Raw genomic sequence first — 24,710 nt, 5'->3', positions numbered from 1 at the left:
TCATAATTATTTCGTATTAATTATCAGTTTGTTGTTCAAAAAAAAAACGGCGCCATTGGGTTAATCAATTTGATTTAAGATTTTTATTCTAAATGTATTTTTATCTCTTGAAGGTCTATTGATCCTTACAGGCAATTTGTAATTCGACCGTGTAACTGATTGTGATCTCGTCTCTCGTTCCATGGCAGGAATAGAATCCTTGGTCCCTTTGATCGGCGGCGTGTATCATAAGAGTACCATTCTCGAAGATCGTCCGTTCCTCGTCGGATTCCAGCGGACCGATTTCCTTGAAGAACCATTGCACCTCGTCGGCGTCCTCGAAGACGCAGTGCAGAGCGGCCGGCTCGCCACGCTTGGCGATCAAGTCTCTCGGAACGACTTTAATCGTCGCAGTTTCATTTCCGGAAACGATTAACGGGTAGCTCTTCGTCACCGGCGAGGCTCCCGCCTCGTTCCTCGCGAGACAGGTGTACATGCCACTGTCCCCGGGAACCGCTCTGTGTATGTGCAGCTTTTTCTTCTTGATCTCGACATGATCGCTTCGCGCTATGCTCACCCTGTTCCTGGAAAACGAACGGCCGACCGTCGGCTCGAATCATCTTCGCGAGATATGCAAATTATCCTACAAACGTGCAATTGAATTTTGCGCTAATTATATCATCAGTTATACTGACGTTTCTTCTATATTCGGGCAGAGACGACGTTAATTTACTCCGCGTGATAATTTATTTGACAAGCTATTCCGCGTCTCTGCATAACTTTACCGTTCAATTCCTGCGATGTATGCTTCTTTCATATTTTTTTTTTGCTTTTCGAGATACTTAAAAAATTAAACGTATAATAAACAACATCATTCTCGTTAATTCAAAAAAAAAAAAAAAAAAAAAAAAAAAAGACAGGCTCGAAAATGTCTCGAAAGGAAGAAATTTTTTTTCAACCGGATGACGTCGTCGAAAATATCACAACGTGATATTTTCAACGCAAGGCGTAGCCGACGTCATTAAGTTCCGTCGAACGCATGACGCGTGGGACGAGCGGCTTCCGAGGGGGATGATTCGAGGTGACGGCGAAGGTGAAACTCTCGACGGTGCATGCCGGGGCGAGGGAGTGTCACTTCATAATTCACCGGGTCGGTTCTGTAAACGTCGGGTGTCAGTTACGCTAGAAACTTAGTAGTTTGCCCCCATCATTCCGGCACACACCCTACCCCCCCCCCCTCCGTCCCCCGCATCGCGCATCCCTCGCTGGCTTTTCCAGCATTAGTTGCCTTCTCCTCGCCCCGGTTATCACGAGAGAAACGCTCAGGTAAATGGCCGAAGTTAGAGAACAGGCGAGGCAACCAACTTGAACCACTCGTATTTCATGTCGCCGGAACCGTCGACGTGACATCGAAGCTCGACCTCGCTATCCAGGTGAATCGTGGAGGGCAATTTCGGCTGCTGCAGTTGCACACCCGCCTCGCTGACCCCTGCAACAGAAATCAATGGTGTTCTATGACGTAACGATCATCTATTAATGAAGTAAACGTTTGCGGTGTGCAACGTACCATATTGTTACGTGAGCACACCGAGGGCGGGCCAAAACGCGAGATAAATATTTTATAACACCAACGGTATTTGCGTTACTACATTGTCTTATTGTTCGTAAGGAATATCAGAAACCAGCTACGTCGGAATAATACTTATTTTTTCGTTCCTTAATAACTGTCAATTATTATTAATGATGAGGATGAAGGTTGTCATTTAGAGACCGCGATGGTACACGTCTCATAAACTCTACGCTACCGCATTTACGACGCACGTGCATATAACGTAATGAAAGAAAAAAAAAAAGAGAAAAAAAGTAAGAAAACTGTAAGCGAGCTATTAAATATCGCGGATATTAAACCTAGTCCACAAGGCTAATAACTTTGAGATTATACGCGATATTGCCCGGCGAGGCGAGTGCGCGTAATTACGTGCGGTGCGTGTCGAACGATTTCTTTCCACCGGCGCGCCGTCCCTTTGGCGGGATTCCTTCGTGTTACGTAGATCGGCGAAGAAAATCAGAATGGAGAGTGGGATAAAGGGAAAGGATGGAGGAACGGCGGCGGTGCTGAACGGTCACGGGAGAGGAGAGACGGACGAAATAAACGATCTCCGCCTCCAATTTCTTCACGTTCGACGCCGTCCGTCGTTGAGGGCGCCCGGAGGGCACGGGGAAGAGGAGGGAGGGGGGGGGGGGGGGTGCGTCGACGTCGAGAGCGGCGAATAACCGCGCGGATATCGCGGCAGACCGGCTGGAATTCTAGAATGGAAAAGAAGCGCTCGCGCGACCGGGACAATGGGGAAGGAAAGCAATTCTCCGTAGAGATAGAAGAAGTCGACGAGAGAGATGGAACGGGATCGGGGGGAGGACGACGGGGAGAGAGGGGATTCCACCTTTCGGTTCCTGAGAATGTCAGGTCGATTCCACCTTTCCGCCGCTCTCCCCCCCCCCCCGGTTTTTGTGCCCGCTCGGGGGATCAAACCCGCCGTCTGAAAACGAGAGCGCGCGCGCGGGGCTCCATCCGACGAATTTAATCGAGCCAAATAAAACGCCGACTCGAGAGGGAGAGGAGAGGACGTGTTCCCCATTTCGCTTATCCTTCCGCGGCTGTTGGCCGCGACGGGCACGTCGCGAGCGAGCTCGTCAAAGCCCGTACCCGCGCGTCTCCATGTATTATTCGTTAGAGACAGACGGAAAGGAAGGAAGAGCCGGAGGGTCTTGGCCCTTCGCATCGGATACTCGTTCCTTTTTTTTTTCCCCCTCCAACTTATCTGGACTTTGCAGGAGTTGTCTGAGGTTTCAGTTGTCCGAGGGTGCGGCAAATCCGTATCGATTCGAGAGGAACATTTAATCCGCCGATGCCCGCCGTACCTCCATGGCGATGTTATTTATTATTTGTGGAACTGAAATTCATAACTTTTTACTCATCCGAAGGTGCAATATCAAACGGTATAAAAAAAAACAATAAAGTGATAATCAATGTAAAAGTTTCAAACGACAGAATAATAGATAGCGTCGCTCGGCAGACAGGATGTTGAGTGTCTATAATAATTTAATGTTTAAATTCCTCGGATTTGTAGATGTAAATTCAATAAAAGAGAAATTATTAGACACCTAAAACCCCGTCTGCCGAGGAATGGCGTCTATAATCTTATTGTTAATAATAATATTAACGGAATGAATCGTGGTAACGGGGGGATTGAACACATTACGTGCGATTGCGCAGATGAATAATCACGTAGATGAATAATTGTCGGTAAATCTTGGGAATCCTTCTCAATGAAGGAAACCAAAGTCAAGTCCCGGCACGTTAAACTATGCGGCGGGGCAAGCTAACGTCTGTTAAGCGAGGGCGAGGAGGGGGCGTATCGTAATTCACGGGGTAACAGTTGCCAAAGACCGTGTGGACGATAAGGCTTCGTTCATTAATTTGATTCATTAGTCCACGCCGTGAAATTGATCGGCCGCGCCGGCACCCTCGGCGGATAAAATGAAACGTAATTACGCGCGCCTGGGGTCTCGTTAAAAAAAATACGTCCAATCGTTGGAAGAAAAACGCGCGTCGTTAGCGCGCGGGGGAGATTGCATTCGCGGACGAACGTCGCAAATTGTGCGCGCGTTACGCACAACCGGATCGACTGGAGTCCGCAAGCTCACGATAATTTACTCGTTCCCGCGAACGTAACGATCCGCATTTCTACAAAGCGCGCGAGTAATTTATTGCTACACAGCGGTTGGATCATCGAGCGGGATTGCAACTTTTGATCTACGTCTCAATTAACGGACATCATCGTTATCTCGTAAAATCAAATTGCAAATCAGATCGCGAATCGTTAAAAAAAATTACTCCGATAAAAACAAAAACGATATAATATTTTTCAATTTTAATTTTTTATTTTATTTGATTTTCAATTTTTTCATGCAGCTCATGACGTATTAATTATTATAATTATGGCATCTATTCCTCCGATCTCTCTCTCTCTCTCTCTCTCTCTCTCTCTCCCCCCTCCCTCCCCCCTCTCTCTCTTTCTCTATCTATCTATCTATCTATCTATCTATCTCTCTTCAATTATAATATTGCGACAAATTTAAGATATTTTTTTGCCCTGAGAAGTGGAATTAAATAATTTCAATGAATTCGAAGTAAAGGCAGAATCTGCGAAATATCTTATCTCGTTTTGCAGCCGGCAAAGATGTATGTCTAGTCATCCGTGAAACGGAAGGCGACTCTGCACTCTCGAGTTTCCCGAGGCGGCATTATTAACACCTCAGCCCGGGGTTCGATCTTTTTACCTCTATCTCCGAACGAGCTTCTGTCGTCGGCACTTTTCCGCCCCCCCTCCCCTCTCACGCGGGCGTCTCTCTCGCTCTCGTTGGTGATCGACGAGAGCTGCAGACCAGACTCGGCGGCGCATCGGGAGACGCTTCATCAACGGTGCACGTGAACGCGATTACTTCGAAAATGAATCCTCCACACGGACTGCGTAATAACTTTCCTCTCGCTCGGTGTGCCGTGTACGTGTCGCATCGTCGCGCGTATGTATCGCAAACAATTATCTTTTTGCCGTTGTGTCTGGCGTACGTGTCTGCTTTATAGGCTATAAATCTAATGCACGGGACGCGTATCCCGCATAAATTGATCGAGCCTAAATGCAAATGTTAATTAACGGGGAAATAATTTAATTCGTTTCGACGAAATCAATCGTCGTTGCTGTTGCGAATTTTACGGCCGACTGTCGAGAACGAGATGCGTTTTCAATGTCACCGTTCGTGAGAATGAACTTCGAAATAGTCACATGTTCACACATACACGTGACCGGCACACTCCGCTTTCGGAGGCTGATCATCGATCGGACCTTCCGCTCCGTCTGGCTCGAATTGTTGCGAAATTAGTGGTGAAAATTTCCGCGAGCGATTCGTAGTCGGATTCTGGCACTCGACGGAATCCGGAACGAGACGAGAGGCAGAATCGTTTGATTGTTATTTCTTCTCTCTCTCTCTCTCTCTCTCTCTCTCTCTCTCTCTCTCTCTCTTTTTACTCTTTCTCTTCTCCCCCGCCCTCTACGATCCTCGTTGGTAAACAGGCGAGCAATTTAAAGGGCTTGCGTCGAAAATGCGCTCCTGCACCATTGAGTCCATTAAAGAGCATTAATCTCGAGGAGTTATCATCGAGGAAGCGGATTTAAGGGTGCCGATAATCGTCGGTACACAAAGCTGCGACAAAGAATCACGGAGGCTCGAATGGAGATGCGCATAGCGATCGCGAAATAAGGAGGAGAAAGAGAGTGCCAAGGAGGAAACTCCCAGATTCTAGAAGGGAAATTGAAGATTGGAGGGCTCGTTTGTAATGACGAAAATCTCACTTTACCTTTGGTAGATCCAGATGAGATTTTGCCAAGGCACTCGAGCTGTTTTATCCCTCTCATTGTGAAATCGTCTCTTTCGCTCACTGCTCTTTGCGTCACTCTTTCTTCTCTCTCCCTGTCAAACTCCGTACCCCTTCCGGCTCCATTTTTCTATCCACCAGTCGTGGATTCCAGTCGTTTTTCGCTCTCTCTCTCTCTCTCTCTTTCTTTCTCTCTTTCTCTCTTTCTCTCTTTCTCTCTTTCTCTTTCCGTTTGCCGTTTCTCGCTGCTCCACTCTGCATCTCGGCGACTCGTGTTTAAATGCACAAACGAAGCGACAGATCAAAGGAAACCGCCGGCAGTGCACAGCGCGCGAGTAGGGTAGAATGAGAGAGGGAGAGGGGGGGGGAGAGAGAGAGAGAGAGAGACGAAAGCCGAAGGAGTAAGCAACATTTATTATTATCATCGTACGCGCCGCCGTTCTTTCAATATCCCGTGCAATTGAGAATAACTTTCGTGCAAACAGGCTGTCGCCACTATCGGTGTGCACGCACACGTTGCAAATGTGACATCTTCGTTCATTCACAACTCTTTTCGACCACTTATATCAGTTTTCATATCAATTCGATCGAAATTTCAGATATTTATGCGACACGCATAATTCATGTCACTCTCACGAATAAGTATACGAATGAATTCATGAATTATCAACGAATAATCCTAATAATATATAAAACAAATTGCACGAGGGAAGCGGCGACCGTTTTCAATTGTGGTGGAAAATTTTAGGTTTGAAGAACTCCTTATTTTAGATTTAAAGAGTGCCTTTGCGGGCTGATGAGCAAATAATCCTTCCCTCCTCTTTTCATACATCCGAATAAATGTCTATTATTTCCCTCTGTCTCTCGTTGTTTGTTACACAAGGTTACTTTTGGTCGAGACGACTGACCCTAGTATCTTCAACGACCCTTCTGACCGGCTGCTCGCAGATTGGGATTTTAATTGCCCTCGCCGACAAAAATTTTTTTAAAGCGCCCCTTGAGAGAGCATCGATCGCCCCGCGGAATACATACATCGTAATACGTTTCAGGCATCGATTACAAGTATATTGAATATTCAATAGGACGAGATCGAGAGACTTCTCTTGCAATTGGTGCACCGGGATCAAGATCTCGTCTTGGCCTTTTTAAAGATGCGCAAATAAACCGCGCAGAAGCGATTTGTCGGTCTAAACGAAACTGACAGTTAGAACGCACTACACCCGCCATATGGGCACTAATATGTTACGTCGCGGTAAGGGGTAACGGCTTTCTTTCTCTTTCTTTTTTTTTTTTTTTTGTTTTTCTAAAAGGCGATCATCGACGAAATGAGAACACGTCGACAGATGCGTGTCATCCTCTGGGGAAGTCGCGCGGCGCAACGTGGACCACCCAGATGTTCGTAGTCTGGATTGGTTTATCTTCAGACACAACAGTGGCGAGTGACGTTCGCACGTTGAGTCTTAACACAGACGTGCCCGAAATTGATTAATCGCCATAATCATCTTGTTCAATATCAAATATTCAAAACCATAAAAAAAAAATATCAATCATTAATCAGCCCCTTTCGTCGCTTTACAGCGCTCTCATTTCGTTTCAAGGAAGATGACAAATTGCGCGGTCGTGTACTCAGTCTTTGAAGAATTACCGCGGCGTTGGGGCTTATCAGTTAATGAGTTAATGAAGTAATGAATGAATGAAAGCCATTCGAAGTCAGTCAGGCGAGAAAATATCGTTCGGAAGTTCGGGAGAAATAAAAATAAAAAGGAGTTTCGCGCGCGCGAACGGCATGGGAAAAAAGGAAGAATAAAGGTCAGGGGATGTACTCCACGGGAAGAACTTGTTGATGAGATTCACAAAATCGATACGACTTAAACGCGAGTCCGTACTATCGAAATACAGCTGTTCCCGAAAGCATTCCGGGAAGCGAGTGCCGCTGCTATAAGACCTCGTCTCGTTATTAAAGTTTTAATATCAGCGCAAAAGCGAGCCGACGTCTTGATGTAAGAACTTCGAAGATAGCCGGCGGAAGAACGGGTGGTACTTTCCCGTCTTTGCGATATTATCGATAAACAGTAAAAAGTCTAAGACTCTGAGAAAGTTGAGTTGGAATAGGGTTGATTCAGGTACTTATTTTATCATAATAGGGATACATGTCGGTAACATTTCCTTTAATAAGAAAAGGAAATAAAAGAGCGATGCTATATCCAATGTCATTAAACTTTCTTAATATGTTTAATATACATAAATTTTTTTTTATATATATTTATATATATTTATTTATCAAATTATGCATTTTTCAATTTTTTTTTTATTATAAAAAGCTAATCTCTCTGATACGGATTTCTTAGTTTTCTACGTTCTTGTTGGATTATTTTAATCTTGGAAAAGCGTTTTGCAAAAAACGAAAACGTTATTCTTATTAAAAAATAATGACATATCAATATGACATTATTAAAAGTGATTTTATCCGTTCATTTTATCCAAGTTAAAAATAAAGTTAAAATGTAGAACCGATATTTTATGCTCGACAATGACGTGAAATATTTTCATATTTTACAGCATTTTAGCTAGATCTCCGTGTATATATTTTATTTTATCCTTTATTACCGCATCATTCATTATCGATGTCATTATATATTCATAATTGCGAGTTGCGTGATTGTTCGAGGATAACAATGGTACGTTCGTTTTATTTCGATTCTCGTTTATCGTTTACAGTTAATTTAGCAAATATTACATTCCAGAAATAACTTAACGTCTCTGTTTCGACAAGAGAGATTGAGACAAAAGATGGATCCTCGAACAGGACGTTGAGACGGTAGCCCGGTGAAAGGTATTCAAAACGATTTATATCCCGGTCTGCTTTTCTCTCGTTTCTTTCTCAAAGGCGTTTACCTTGTAAACGCAACGCCCGGGAGAAAACGGGTCTTCCAAACAGAACGGAACTTGAAAGAAGGCCGCCGAAAAAGACGGGACGTAACGGGTGGCAGGAAAAATGGTGCACTGCCTTTATCCTCTCTTTGACGAGTTTTCTGCAACTTGGCGATAACGCGAAACTTTCGTATAATACTTAGCGCCAACTGTCCACTTCCCGAAATGGAGATAAATTCGTTGCTAAACGGAAGTTTGAGAGAAAAATAATTAAATTTGCATTAAACTTTTATATTTTAATATTATGAAAATATCTCAAGAATACATTGGACTATTTTACTTAAAAGTAGAATGTACTTTAAATAACAAATATCTATTGAAAAAAATTAATTTATTTATCATCACACATCGAACGTCGATTCCGAAAGCTGATTATATAAGCTAATATCATCAACTAATATCAACAATTCTCACAATATTTTTAAGAATAATAAATTAAAAGATAATGCACGAAGATATATTATAAACATAAATGATTTGATGATAATCTCGCCCTTATTAAAAATGCAATGAATTTTTACTTTAACATTCTGATAATAATTCTTTAAACGAGAATCTTTTAACGATTTCGCTTTTAGAAGATGAGACAAGAAATTCTTGTAACCATCTGGTAGACTTTTTACATCAAACATGACGTTTTGAGATAAACCTGAATTCTTCAACCCTTAATGACGGCTAGAAATGAAAGCAAAAAAGTTATGACAGACGAAATGTGATAGATTGTAGACGATAGGTACTTGAAGCAGCGCGACCCAAAGTATTCCGAAAAAAAATCTCTCAAGGAACATTAACATCCATAAATCTGAAACTAATTTTTAAATTTCATATTAAATTTATCATTTATTTATCATATCGAAAAATTATAGGGAAGTTCAAAATATAAAAATATAAACTAAATTAATTACAATGAATATGATAAGAATAAAATTATAAATAATCTCAAAAACATTAATCTAAAACAGAAATAATTTACCTCTAAATTTCGAAATTTCATTTTTGACTTAATTTTTTGAAAAAAAGAATTCTAATTGAGCTTTTCGTCAAATATTAAAGTAAAGATATTAAAGTAAGATATGATTTTATGCTAAATCATAAATATACGTACACATCTTGGGTACAAAAGAGTCGTTTAATTTTATACTATATACGTTGAATGCACATTTAATTATCAGAAAAATCGTCCTTTTAATTATATCGGTATTCGATGGTATTCGCCACCCGAAAACCATCGGAGTATAACGCTCCCCTATCAAAGGTTCGGGATGCACGTCTTGTTCGTACCTATGACGAGTACGCCATCGTAACGCCAATGCCTTTGCCCCTTTTAATTCGAAGCCCTGGCGACTTCAAAAAGATGCGGAAGCCCGATGGATCGCTTTTCCCTTTCACGTGTGCCGTAAACCAGTCGATTATATTGTAAGCGAAATTCCCTGCGGAGACGAGCCCTCTCGAAACTAAATAGAATGTCAATACTATACCCGTTATTTGTATCTCGTATTTAAGACGGAAACCGTCTTAGGGTCTTTAAATATCGAGTATCGGATGTCTAAATTTATGTAACGAGGTACGCGTAGAACCTGCCTTGTTAATCTTCGGGAAGAAAGATTTTCTTTCCTTGTGAGAAATCGCTCGGCTGGTACTGGTTGACCCGCGTTTGGAAGAAACGCAAGTTAGAAATATCTTTCTGTATGCGATTCAGGCTTTACCCTCTCGTCGCGTAAGAGCGGGCACGTGAAAGGAGAGACGCGCCCGCGTGTTTCCACGAGCGGGCTATTTATTCTGGACGAACAAACAAACCGCGGTTTTCTCTCGACAGCCTCTCGTCGAAGGAGACGAAAAGCGATGAGAGAGAGAGAGAGAGAGAGAGAGAGAGAGAGAGAGAAGCGTGCACGGCTCTCGTCTAGCTTCGTTGAATTATTAGTGGATTATGTCGTGCCGAGAACGCCTCTTTGTCCTTTTTCTTTCTTCTAACAGCAGACATTAGCCTCGCCCCGCTTGCGGCAAAAAGGAGATACGCGTCGTCCAGGGGCAAACGGGACACAGAGGATGAAGCCAGAGGTGGGAGGAAAAAAGGGGTGAAAAGCGTGACAAGCTAATTCGTCGCCGAGAAATAGAGTCGCTTTCGTTCGGCAGACGGCGAACGTAATATGATATGACGGCGGGTAGGTAGGTAGGTACGTAGGTACGTAGGTAGGATACAATGAGACGACGCAAGTACGAATGTCGGATATAAAAAGGGCTCAGTTATTTTAGCTACTACCGGTCCTGCGAGGGGAGTCGAGCGAAATCGGTAATGCGGCTCATTGCGCGGCAGGATTCATTTCTAATTGTACGCTCGGAGTAAAAATTCAAGTGCGCGTGATATAGATCAGACTAGGAGGAGGAGGAGGAGGAGGAGGAGGAAGAGGAGGATGAGCAGGAGAGAGAGTGCAAGCGGGAAAACGGAGATAAGGAGAGAATTCATGCGATAGACAGAGAATATTTGCGCGTTGGAAGTTGCGGCAACGAGAGACGGAAGCTTTGTCTGCGCGAGAGGAAGAAGAAGATGGCAAAATCCATGCGTTGGGGCGAGAAGGAGGGATAATGGGGATAGAGAGACTCCGAGAGAGAAGGGAAAGAGTAGGGGTGTATACGTGCGTACATGGCAGAAGGAGAGACGAGCGGAGGGTGAGAGAGAACGAGAGGGATGCAGGGTAACTCCGTTCGGGGGTCGGTCGTTGCTATGGGGATAGGCGGTGAGGGGTATGGTGGGACTAGGGAGGAAAGGGTCGGTCGATGCAAACGCACCATAAAGTTTTATGGCTCTCCAGAATTGTACCTATCCAGCGTGCGCCCTCGTCTGTCGGCTCTGAGCCGATGGTTCTCTCTGTGATGCAGGGAGCTACGAGTGATAATATCCTGATAATATTCTTTTTTTCATCCGTTTAATAAGGGACAAATAGATTAATATTCATTAATTTTGTAGTCGGCATTAATTTTGTACGCGAGAGATATCGGCAAATCGATAATTGAGCACAAGAAAGCAACGAGGAAGATTAAACGAATAAAATTTGGAGAATTGAATTCTTTAGAGACAGTTTTTTTTTTTTAATCACACGTGCAATCAACGATAATTATTGACGAATCACCAATCGAATTATTGTGGAAATGTTTACAGTATGATAGTACTGTCTATTCTTCGTATCTCAAATTAACATAGCAGAATCATGAAAGGATCTTTGAATAATGATTGCCAATGCTTGGATTAATATAAAAGCAAAGATATGAAAGAATATAATATTTCATCAAACATTCATCTCTCATTTTTGTCTGTATATGTAATATGTCATAATAGACAGGAAGGATATAAAATAATATGACTCGGTAGAGGTATAGTTAACGACTTTTTTATTCGAAATCTGAAGCTATTAGTAGTAAAAAGAAATTCAATTCTGCCAGATTATATATCATAAATAGTTAGAAGCTAATGGGATAACTCATTCACACGATTCACGGAGCGATACTCCTATTTCATATGATTACAAGATAGAGAAGACATAATAATAATAATAATATCGAATATCGTAGCGAAAGTAATTATCTAAAAAAGATTTTTGATTCCATCTCGGAAGAGGCGCGAAAGAAATAGAGAAGAACGGAATAACAATTAGGGAAGAGATAATCACTGCGAGAGAGATAATCACCGGCAATTACTTGCGCGGGGCGATTTTCGCAAAAAAGAAAATACACGAAAGTCTGAATAATCTCGTTAACTGGAGAAAATCCAGTTTTCGTATAGCTAGCAGAAGAAACGGAATGTGGTATTAATCTCGCTAATGAAGAAAGAGATTAAAGCAGCGCCGTTTTCTTACGAGTTAATTTCGAGTGGAATTTATTTCCACCCCCCCCCCCCTCCTCCCTTTCTTAGTTCACATGTTGTAATTACTATGTCTCGGGTTTCAAAAGTGAGTGCATGTGACGTAAGACGCGAGAATGCACCATTGAGGACGTATACGCTATATCCGGTTTTGCGTGGATTACGTTTCAGAATGAGATCGTTTTCGCGTTACTCGCTTTGCTTTCCGCGAGATTGCACGCGAATTTGCGAATGCAACGTGAAAATATGTATCTTTGATTTGCGCGTCGGCTGAAATGAATCGACCGGAGGACTGACTATCCGTGCACGTTCGTGTATTTCCACGTATCTCTCTCTCTCCGGAAAGCAGGGTGATACAGTATCACTCGCAACGGCAGTTGTGAAAAGGGAGATTACGAGAGAAATAACGAGCGGCGACACGCGATATTCCTTCAGGATAATCTAAATTCTGTTTCGAACCCGTTTCGACGAACGGACGATACGATACGATACGGAGAGCACGCATTCCGAATTATCTAAATCATCGTTAGATGGATGGAGGAGAACAGTCGGGAGGACAGTCAAGTGTATTGCGAACGTGTCTTGAATGCCAATCCTTAAACAAAGAAAAAAACACTCTTTACGCCACTACACAGAATATAAAAACCACGGCGAAGGTCTCGACGCGAGAGGAAGAGTACGGTAATTATTTTCAAGTTTACTCGTCGAAATCTACCCTTGGCCAGGATAGGGCGAAATCCGTATTCGAGAGTCAAAGATTATCTGTCTTCTGTGTGGATAATACTCGAATTTTATTAGAGAATACGTGCACGAGACTATCCATCTACATATCGCGCGAGTTGCAAAGTGCCTTGTTGTCCTTTCGCCGCGTATTCGAAAAATTAGTCCCGATATGTTTTTTTTAATTTATTAGAAAGAAACGATAATTTTCCACATTATAATATATCTCGAAGCGTTTTACTGATAATGACACTGTAAATGAAATTTTTGTTTTCGAATAACATTCCTTTTGTTCTCTTTCGTGCGTTGTAAAATTATTATAAACTTTATTATTATTATTACAATCGTGATAGACAACGAGACAGTAGATAACGAATATAGCAAAGTTCATAATAATTTTACGCACGAAAGAGAACAAGAGAAACATTATCCAAAAATAAAAATTTTATTTATGGTGCTGGTACTAAAATTATTATTCGTTATATTACAGAAAATTATTGTTCCTTGTCTTATAGCTCCTCTTCAAAATTAAATATAAAAAATAAAAATTTATTTGCATAATTACCGGACATAAATTTCATAAATTCATGGATGTACAACGGATTTTGTAAAATGTTTTAATGATCGTCAGAAACTAAATTTTATACATCCAATTTCATGTCTATTTATCTCCACGAAAATTGCGCCGACGCTTTTAACGAAGCAGCACATCAAGGCGAGCGCTTAACATCGTTTGAAATCTGTAGGAAAGATTTGTTCAGTGCGCGGAAATCACTGTAACTCAGAAACAAGCAATTTAGAACAGCGGATGAAGGAACACCGGATGAAGAGATCGTAGAAGCGATTTCATGAAAGGAAGATAAAGAAACGAAAAAAAAATCTAAACGCACGTTCATATAAGAACAAAAAAATAGAAAAAATGCGTATATATATTTTTATTTTTTACTTTCTTTCTTGTTGATTAATTAACTACAATAGAGAGCTGTTATTTATCAGTGTTAATTAAAATTTAACAGCAGATTTCTTTACTCACGGGAGAATAATTTTTTTTAAACAATTAATGTTCATTTCTCGGCACGACCGTCCGGCGCAGAAAGCAGTTGTTTACAATCGTTAAATGAAACTCCGGTGCAACGAGTTGTATTGCAATTACGCGGAGGATCTCTCGCGGGATGTACGAGCGAAAAGCGGAGAAAAACAGAGTAAAAGAATAAAAGCTAGAGAGAAGACTCATTTCGAGTAACGTTCGCGCGTTTGGTATCGCTGCGTTTGTCCTCCCGCGCCCAAAAAACAGCTCGGGGAGCAGATAAAATTGCTGAAAATAGTGTTGCCTATCTGCAAACTCAGCAGATACACGGCTGCACCCACGAATGCACGGAGACAGCGCGACTCGGAAGATAAATCATTGTTCCCTTTGACACGACGACTCGCTACGGTCTGTATAAGCGAGAGATAAAAGCACGAAGGCTTCGCGTATATAGAATAGTTTGGACGTGCGCATAGAACGGCGTACGGGATATCAAAAGCTTTCGAGAAATATGTTATTTATACACTACAATCTCCGTCATTTCCAAACAGTTATTCATCATTTCGTCATTTTCGATCGAACAAAAATTTCCTACATTATCATTATTTACTCCCTATAATTCTGAAATTTTATTACCGAAAAGAAATAAATACAAGAGAATTCTATTTCCATTGTTTCATTTTTATATTTGAGATATATGATGTCATGGGCATTTTAGCAATGATAAAAAATATCGAGTCTTTCATAAAAGAAAGATGCACAAATACCTTTAAATTACTTTATCGTTACGTATAATTTCGTGAATCGTTCAAGCGTGTTTGATTACTCACTTATACCTTCGTTCGGTCAGACCGCAATTTATTTGTTCCCGCTGGCGTTTGCCATTAACGTCGAAAAAAAAAAAAAAATAATAATAAAAATAAAAATAAAAAAAAGAAGCAATAAAGAAGAGTAAAAAAAAAGAACCCGTTTGTCTTTCTCGCGGTCTACCGCTGCGCTCCTCCTAGCGCAATTCCAGAGATGAAAGGTGATTTTGCCCTGTGTGTCTCACCTCGACTGTGACTGCACCGGCTTATAAGCCACCGAAGGTGGCGAAACAGGGGAAACAGGAGCGAAAAGGACGAGAAAGAATACCAAGAGGAAAAAGAGGAGCGCAAGACCTTGCGGTCTCGATAATATCGATGACCCGACTCTGCGATCTGAACGATCCAACGGTCGTATCAAGTCGCTACAGGTTTCATCGAATTCATCGAATTTCCGATCCTTCTCTTCGCGCGAGGAATACACGGGATACACGAGAGGTCTGGTCATCGTGTAAAAAAAGTGAATGCGGATCGACGTCGATGGGCAGCTCCGGGGTCTTTCCGCCCTTCGTCATCGTTACGCACACAAGCGCGTGAAATTGTGCCGAACGGACCGCGCGCGGTTTAACGAACGCCGTACAATGCCTCCTCTTGTCGCGAGTCGACGATACAAATCGCGACCATCGTGAGTTGGTGGTTGATTCGCATTCTCGTGGAACGAGCTGCTAAACGGAGAGGTGTCCTTCAAAATTACACGCTGCTCTATTATTTGATTTCTACCTCTCCATAATTTTCTCCCAATTTCTTTTCTTCTCTCGTAGGAATAGAGCAAGATTACAAGAGAAATTCGAGAAAAAAAGAAGCATCTTCGAGAAATACGTAAAAAAAAAAAAAAAAAAAAAATGCATAAATGAACTTAGGATACTTAACGGTAGTTACCGAGTAGACACGCCCATAAATCTTATCCGCGTTGTCAAGTGTTGTTACTCCGTGTCCGATATTAACGAGTGAACCAACAAGCGGACAAGTCGGCAGGCAAACGGACGACTTCTTCGACGGCATGGTCGTTTTATTCCATCCACCGAAGGGTTGGGGCGCATCGCGCGGTCCGCGCATTAAGCGCGTTTCGCACAGATGCTGATAACGAGCGCCCGCATCACGGCGAACGGCCGTGCGTCGGTAAATGCATCTCGTTCCCGTTTTGTAAACCATCGAGGATCCGTCGAGTGAGCGAATGAAGAAGTGAGCGGAAGTGCATAAATGCCGGCCGTGACAGATCATCGTGCATATGCGGCTCGGGATCTACCGACCATCGCGATGCGCATCTATCGGCGTTCGACGTCGTTCGACTATAGGTAAACGTGCAGAAGAAATTAATAAAGCGGCCGGCGGACGGCTTCGCTCATCTGAGAGACTCCTGTTATTCGACTCGCGTCATTTAGACATCTGCATCGCAGATTCGTGCGTTTGTTGAAAAGCAAAAAGCGTCTATGAGCGATCGTCTATTACGATCTTTTCTCTTCCGCATTATATGCATTATTTACAAAACAAGTTCTTCGAGATATATTTTTAGTTTTTAAACAAAAATTTTAGCAGACTCTCACGATAATTTTATTTGGTAATTAGACACACACACACACACACACACACACACACACACACACACACATTCGATGATGTTTATTAATATTTCAGAAACACCGTACGGAATACAATTCGGCGGGCACATTTTTTTTTTTGCGGCGTCGCAAACACACGTCATTTTTCTCTTGCATCCGCAGTTTTTCACGAGAGGAAATTAAAACATCGCCACGAGACGACGTGGCGGCACGTGAATCCACCGAAGGGCAACTCGTTATGCCCTCCACGGCAGAACGCCGTAATATGAAAAATACATCCTCGGACTTGCGCGAAATAACCAATTCCACGCTCGGCATTTCCTCTCGCCGCATTTTTTTATCACAGCTTTTCCAGTTTGTCAGCTATCTAAAAAAAAAAAAAGGTAGAAGGAGAGGGAGGGGGAAGGGGGTGGGATGAAAAAAGAGGGAAAATTGCGCCCTGGTTTAGCCAGGAACCGTGCATTCCCCGTGTATCGTTTACATCGAAAACCACCGCCGCGGGCGGCAAAATAGAGCGGAGGGAACCCGCCGGCGCGCCCTCGTTTTAACGGTCGACGTTTTTTTTTTCCTGAGCCCAACGAATCGCGTTGCGATGCACGCCGAAATTGTTTCCCGGTGCATCGTAGCGATCGTTTGAGGTCCTTGTTAGCGTATTTAGATATACGCGGGAGCCTCGCCGTTTCGGAAGCGAACCGACGAATCTCGTTGTTACCCGCGCGAATTTCGCGCGCGCTCTGCGCAAGAGTGGGCTTTTTTCCGTACAACTAATTAGCAAAAGCGCGCAGGGTTAATTAGCGAGAAAGGAAATTAATGATGAGTGGAGTCTTCCGCATTCAACGATCGGAGAAGTTCCGTATCTTTTTCTCCCATCTTCCCCTCCCTCTCTCGCTCGCGTTTTTTTTTCTATCTCTTCTTTCTGCAGTCTTTCTTTCTTCTCGATCGCCTTTGTCTTTTTATCGTCATCGTCTGCGCTGCGCGTCCTTTCTCTCCATTATTATATTTGTATTTATCATTTAATGTCACTTTATACACTACGATCGGTACACTTGCAGCTAATTACTTGTTTTTCGATAGTTGTTAATTTACTGATAGAAAAATATATTGGGGAAAAATATATCACAATGTTTATATTAGTCATTGCTGTTACAAGTCCTTCATATTTTATGGTATATGTTTATGAAAATTATTTCCTCTCGTCGATGATATCATAAAATTATTATAAAGTAACACCTTCGTGAAGGATTTTATAAAAATATTCCTATTTTCATCTCAATTGATAAAGTAGTCTCATTTAATTTTTCACGCATAAAGCATTGAAATAACTGCATCATTCGTTATACAAATGAGAGCAATTCTATCAAAGCGAAAAATTTTAGAGTTCAGGTACGTTCGTCGAAGTAATTGCTAGATAATATTTTATCAGTAGCCGTAGCAGCTAACGTTGGCGTATTCAGAAGCGCTTTCTAGGAAGCGCTTTATTCCAACGCCGAGCGAGCGATGTTTAATAGAGTAGCCCGCGTATCTTTATTTTGTGAAATATAATACTAACAGATTCCGTTCGACTTGGCAACAAATATAGAAAATATATATAAGCCTAAGGAGGTAAGAAGCTTAAACGCGCCGCAGAATGCCCCGCAAACTCAATTTGCAGTAATGAAGTGGAATCGTATTTTTTTACACGGGGACCGCAAGTTGTTAAGATGCCCAAGATGCATCGTGCGAGCAATTCACCTGATGGATTCATGCAATCTCATCACCTCGGGGTGGAACTAATCCCGGCGAACAAAAACAGCGGAGCGGGCGGAGGAAGAGACGGGCAACTGTTCTCGTGCACAAAGAAAAGTCTGCGAATTTTCTTGATTCTTTTCTTCACTCGTCCCCTGTTCGTCGTCGTGTGTCGAGAAATTGCACAGCGAATTCAAAACGCGAAAATACAAGCGTAAAAGAAAAGAAAAAAATAAAATCGCATGCTTTGTAAAAAAAAAAAAAAAAAAAAAAAAAACCCGAATTATTAACAACTTCGATTTACGATTTTCGTGCTTATATAGTTCGTTCTTATTGCATACTGACTTACGCGCAGGGAAGAATAGCGTTGCACCGCGGGTGGAGAAACGCGTCACTTCGCCGATTCTCCGCAATTCTCCGCTTCCATTTACGCTGCAACTAATCAGACCCGGCGCACCTGTTAGCGATTACGTTCTGTTGCGCCTTTCGTTACCGTGTCGGAGGGAGACGGCCTGGGTGGGGAGAGGCGGGGAAAAAAATAGACATCGCGGAAAGGCATGATTTACGGCGTTAACGCGTTTTCTAGTGCCTCTTTTTGAGGTCGTCGTGGAGAGCAGCCGCGGTAGCCGCGCCGTATACGGGCGTGAAGTGTGTTGCATACGCCGCAATTCAACCGCGCACATACAATTCAGTCTGTATAACGCAAGGATGAAAAGAAAAGGAGGAAGAGAAGGGGAGGATATGCGAGAGAGGAACGATATAGAACGAACGATATAGAAGAAATGGCAGGCAGCGAAAATGGATAAGAAGATCAAGCGTGTCAGACGATTGTCATATCGGATTTTCAAAAATGTGGATGCACCACTGCGCACGAACAACGATTAGTTTACCGTCGTCTTTTTCCGCGTCTTCTCTTCTCTCTTCAATCCGTTCTTTCGTACTCTCGGGACGTCGTCGACGTCAATGTCAACTGCGACGGCAACGATGACGGCGACGGCGACGACGAGGACGAGCAGCCCGCGCATACAGACGGAGACAATGAAAATGCAAGCAAACCCTCCCTGAATTGACTTCTCCAGCCGTACAAGCGAAAAGGATCGTGGTAAAAAGGAGAGAAAGTAAGAGCTATAGTCGGGTCTCGACTCGAGAACGCGGAGATTTCTTCCTTTAAAGGGGATATTATAGACAAGTGGGTAGCTTCACTTTTTATGATAATAGAACGCATACGAATTGAATTTATAAAAAATTGTTTCGACGAAATTGTTTATAAAAAAAATTGTAAAAATATAAGCGAGGTAGCAGTTCAATAGTGATATTCTAATATCACTATTGAAGTAGGAAATGAAAAAAAATATAAAATATAAAATTTTTCATGCAACAATATTTGCGTAAACTATGGAAAAAGATATAGACGCGGAAAACTATATTTTGAGTTACAAATAATAATAGACTTAAAACTACGTCCGATGATGTAATTAATTAAATTCACTAATGTTACATTAGTATAAACAACAGCAAGTTCTTTTAATATAAATCATAAACAAACTTCATTTAATTATATCAGCAAATTGTTTTAGCAGTTCATTATTAGCTGGCACAAAACATCTTTTTCTCTGAGAAAAATTGAGTGAAACAATTGGTACAAAAAAATCATTATCATTGTGAAATATAAATTTGGACTAATTTGTCAAATCAAATATAAGGTTTATCACAATATCTTTATAAGAAAGTAAAGTACATTTTTAACTCTCTAATATTATAATTCGACAACCTTGCGTGCTGAAACGACCTGCACGACAAATTTCATGCGATTTATTCGCAAAGTACTGCTTTCCTGCGTCGTAGTTGGGGGAAGAGGGTGCACGCACTTTGCTCAACTAGGTACAAGACAATGAAAAATAGTCTTTGTTGTGAACCACAATACGTGAGACCTAATTGTTGTTTGGTCCCGCGCATTATGCGGGAAGATGCAATAAGGCAGGCATCCTTCGACGCAGTCGTGTGTATAAAAAAAACGCTATATAGCGTATTTATAGGGAGCATAAAATGTTGTGCGACCCACATGTCGGATAATGAGACCTCTTAAAATTACCTGGTAATGGTACTTCTTATTACTGGCACATAGCGAACGATATTGACAAAGTCCAATCTAAAATATGTAGTATCGTTTTTTTTGTAATATATACATTTTATAAAAAATATTACATACAGAATTAAAGATAAGAATTAAATAATTATTATATGTGATAAAAAATAAATGTGCTTTGTAAAAATCGCAGTGATAAAGCGCAGTGATATTATAAAATTCATACAAAATTATTTTTCTAAAAAAAGGCGCGTCAAGTACACGTATCTCATATTGATTTAAAAATAATAATATTTTCGTTTATTCGAAATTCATTTTTCCTAAAAAAGAGTTACACCCATTTAATAACAAAATTGCATCTATTTAAATTTTATTTACACTTCATAATTCTTTCATTGTTATACTTTGACATCAAAACTATTATTTCCCATAAAAAAATGTTTTATATATTGTAACACTAAGACTGAAATTAAATCTTTTAAGAGAAATAATCTCTTATATCGATACTCCGATATGTTCTTAAAAAATTTTTTGGAGATTTGGAATGTTTTGGAAATATATTCTATTGGAACAAAAAATTTTATCGAAGAAAATGTATAATAACAACCAAACAAAAAATGTTATCAAATTATAAATATGTATAAATATGTATAAGCGCAAAAAGCATTGCGCTATTAAGTATATATACGATAAATATAAAAGATATCTGAAAAATACCTTTTGATTAAACTTAATTGGAATTTAATTATCGCTGAGATATGGAAATGCAAGTTCTGCTTATCTCGATAGCTCGCGTTAGGAGACCCACGAGAATCTCGCAGCTGTTTTCAACAAACTTGACGCAAGTTGCTGTGATGCTATCGCATCTCTTCAAATATTTGAAGAAAAGCAATGACAACTTTATATTTTCCGTCTGAGAATAGAAACATCATTGCGAATCATTCAAAATAAGAAAAAAAATGGATTTCGTATCAGATAACGAAGCAAAACTGTGACGAAATGAAGAATCGAAATGTGTTACGATATTATGTAATTTGACAAGTCCAAGTATCTTTGCATTAGGATGATCGAAAACGCGGGTAACGCAGATATTTTGTGATTAAACCAAAAATTCCACAATTCCACAATTCTCGACGCAATTGTACTCTCGGCACGCAGTCGTTAATCACGAACTTTTCCCATTTTACTCGTATCGGAAAAAAGCGAAGACGAGATTTTTCTGCATGGCTGCACGCACGTCGGATCTTATCATCGCGTACGCTGGCACTTCGCATTGCATTAATAGCTACGTAATGCGCTTCTTTCAAGGGTTTTCTTCGTCGTATTAACGTCCGTGTGCTGCCGCAACCTGATGGCGGCCAATTAGCCGCTCGCGGAATGATGAATGGCCGGAGCACTTTATCACTTTATGCGCGGCAGTGGCACTACGTTGCAACGAGAGACGATAAAGGGGTATACATTAATATTACGTTACAAATATTAGGGGAAATTAACCGTCTTATAGAAAGTAAATTAAGACCGTGTAAATAATACGTATGTCCATAACCAATCAAAAACTTTGATCTAGAATCACAACGCGATATTTATATTTTTTCCAAATATATTATTTCCAAAATTGAAATCTTTTTCTCTACATAAAAATTGATTCTTCATGGATTAATTAATGTTTTTGACTTTAAGTATACAAATATATTTTTCTCCTATTATACAAATAAGAATATATGTGATTTTGTGATTAAAGTTCGATCGATAATGGTGTCAAGAATTATATTTAAAAAGGGAGAAATAGTGGATTTCTCTCCGAAATAAAAATTTCGAGCAGACCATAAGATATTTAAAAAATAATATATTGTAATAAAATGTATAATTGCAGTGTATATTACAGCGTGTACTCTATTCGCTTTGGTTCCCATTTTATTTATATACGCACACGCGGCTCATAAAATCAGACGGACGAATTTTATTTCACCACGCCCGCGTTATTGCACATAAAAAACGGAAGCGGCAAGTAATAACAAAAGTAACGATACGAGCCCGGACGTTCCCTGACAATAATCTGGTAAACATAGCAGCTTGAGAAATGCCTTAATGCAAGGTGTCGAGGCAGAGCACGCGGTCGAATTTGTATTCGTGCCGTATAAATCAGATACGATCTCTCAAAACGTCGACACAACGCACAGTTGAATCTTCTCCATTTCCCCTCTTTGTTACTCCTCTATCCTTTTTCACCCTTGCCAGAGACCGAACTTCCCACCCATTGTTGCGACAGGCAGGATCTTTTAGCCAGCGCAGTGAGATGTTATTTTTTTATTTGAACAAAAGATCTTTCTTGCCGTATGTTATTATTCCTCTCTCCGTTCCGCTTATTTCACTCGCCCTCCACTCGCTCACCGATACCCAAGGGGTTGGAAATTAAAAAGAGAGGGAGAAGGATGTTTTACACGAAACGAGATGATTATCAGACGCGTATATATTCAAGATCCTTATCCAGTCAGATATCTTTTAAAGATGAAAATTAAAATTGAATGCGTAAAATAGCTTAATGTTTATTTTATGGAATATTTTTGAAAAATATAATAATAAATAAATAAAATAAATTTATATATTGTCTAATTACAATTAGCGTCGGGATCGTTTTAAGAGCAAGACATTAACGAAGGGCCATGATGATTAAATGGCCACGATGCCATTCTGATTTAATTTCTTCAAATAATTCGATCCCATCGCGGAGCATATAGTGGTCCCCCCATGTCCTCTCTTTCAAAATGAAAGAGAGGATTTATTACACTTTTAATTAACGGACATAAAATTTATATTTTATCTATCGGCCTATCTTACTCGCGATCGATTTATCAAATATGTTATTTACGCTTTAAATACTATTTAACTTTGATTAAAAATTAGTTTCACTTAAAACTATATGATAAATTGTATATAAGATATTTTATCGATAGAATCTAGAACAAACGGTTTATTAAATTATTTAATGAAATTTTTATTTTTTATTACTGAGTGCAAAAAAGATTCAAAAAGTGTAATAATTATTATTGAAATACCCCAAAAACAAGTATATATTTCACTACTGTTTATCTCGTTATTTTCCATCTTGATTCTGATCTTTCGGAAATAAAATACATCATTTGATGTTGCAATTAATCTCGACTGTATTAGATAAAGCTGCTGCTGTGAGCGATAAATAATTAACAATTATTTAGTGTTGCGTCGCAATCGTTGGAATATCAATCGCACGAAAACCAGCGAAATATAGGTTCAAATATAGGGTCGCTGCTAACGCATAGCTGAATATTAATGAGAAACGTTAACCGGTGTGTTCCAGACCTAATTAAAGGTTATTATACTTGCAAATAAATTGGCCGAGATAAATTCGTTCGACATATTCGTTCGTCGTTTGCGGAGTTTTCGCCCGACGTTTGCCGCGACGCTAATTGATTTAAGTAATTATTATCCGTAGCCACGCGCTATCAATCCGTCGTGCGATACTCCGTCCGGGCTTTTTCAGATGTAATTTATCTCGTTTCGCATTCAATATTCTACCGACGTGTTTATCGATCGATCGTCCGGGCGACTGTCTGTCTAATTGATTTCGTCGCGACCCACGAGGGGCAGAGAGGCGGCGCAGGGATGTAACGACGATTTGTCTCGTCTAGACGCTAAACTGCTTAAAACTCTTCGTTTCATCGAGTACGATAATCTTGAAAACGCACAAAAATTACCGTCCCAAAAAGGGGGACGCAGGATACGCTGAAAACATAGTCGGTCATTAAATTTAATGAAACGAAAATATGAGGATGTGGGAGAAATGTCTCACTCGCACTCTTGCACACTCTCCCTATGTGCTCGAGAGATTTAGGTATTAAACCGTGGTTTAAGGGATTGACTAAAATGGTCGTTTCGTAACGAACGTTTCGGGAACGTATGTTTATGCATGGCTGACTGCATGTGCATGCCGCAGTATAAATACACGTGTGCTATAGCACGTTTTACTTCCTAATCCTTTTAGTATCACCAGTGACATATTATATATCATCGTGTACTATGAATCATGACACTTCTTCTTCCTATTGAAAATAGATGGAAAACATAATTTTTTAAATATAATAAAATTTATAGGTCAATAATTTATGTAATTATTATTTTAAAAACTGCATTATCTTTTATTATTTTTTATTTAATAAATTGTATAACTGTATAATTGTATAATATTTTTTTCTTAATTATATATTATTCTATTTATTATACAAATTTATATCAAATAAAAATAATGTGAATGTTAGAGATTAAAAACCAATTTTAATAAAACGAAATTTCGCAGGTAAAATCTAAATGAGCATCAAGTGTCGTAATAATAAATAATTAAAATTGTTTTCTTGATCGACAAAATCGTATGCAAATATCATAGACGATTATCCGAAAATAACTTATAATAGCTGCGAGAATATCAGTTAATAATAGACACGGGTTAATTAGTGAATGGATATGCTGCCAGTGTCATTGTTAAACGTAACCGTT

At 40.4% G+C, this 24,710-nt stretch overlaps 1 protein-coding gene across 1 annotated transcript in view; it reads right to left on the bottom strand.

Annotated features, from left to right (window-relative positions):
• The window catches only part of LOC105422484 (tyrosine-protein kinase-like otk), a 44,832-nt gene that overhangs the window by 6,798 nt on the left and 13,324 nt on the right, over positions 1–24,710 (bottom strand). Inside the window, exons 3-4 of the mRNA XM_011631863.3 lie at positions 1,345–1,468; positions 130–563 (exon numbers count right to left, since the gene is read on the bottom strand). Of these exons, the coding sequence (XP_011630165.2) occupies positions 130–563; positions 1,345–1,468 (558 nt within the window). The remainder of the gene's footprint in view (positions 1–129; positions 564–1,344; positions 1,469–24,710) is intronic.

The sequence above is a fragment of the Pogonomyrmex barbatus genome, unplaced genomic scaffold (assembly GCF_055798465.1).
Source record: "Pogonomyrmex barbatus isolate J1 unplaced genomic scaffold, ASM5579846v1 scaffold3, whole genome shotgun sequence".
NCBI lineage: Eukaryota > Metazoa > Arthropoda > Insecta > Hymenoptera > Formicidae > Pogonomyrmex > Pogonomyrmex barbatus.
The sequence above is the reverse complement of the archived record's forward strand: the minus strand, read 5'-3'. Positions and strand labels throughout refer to the sequence as shown.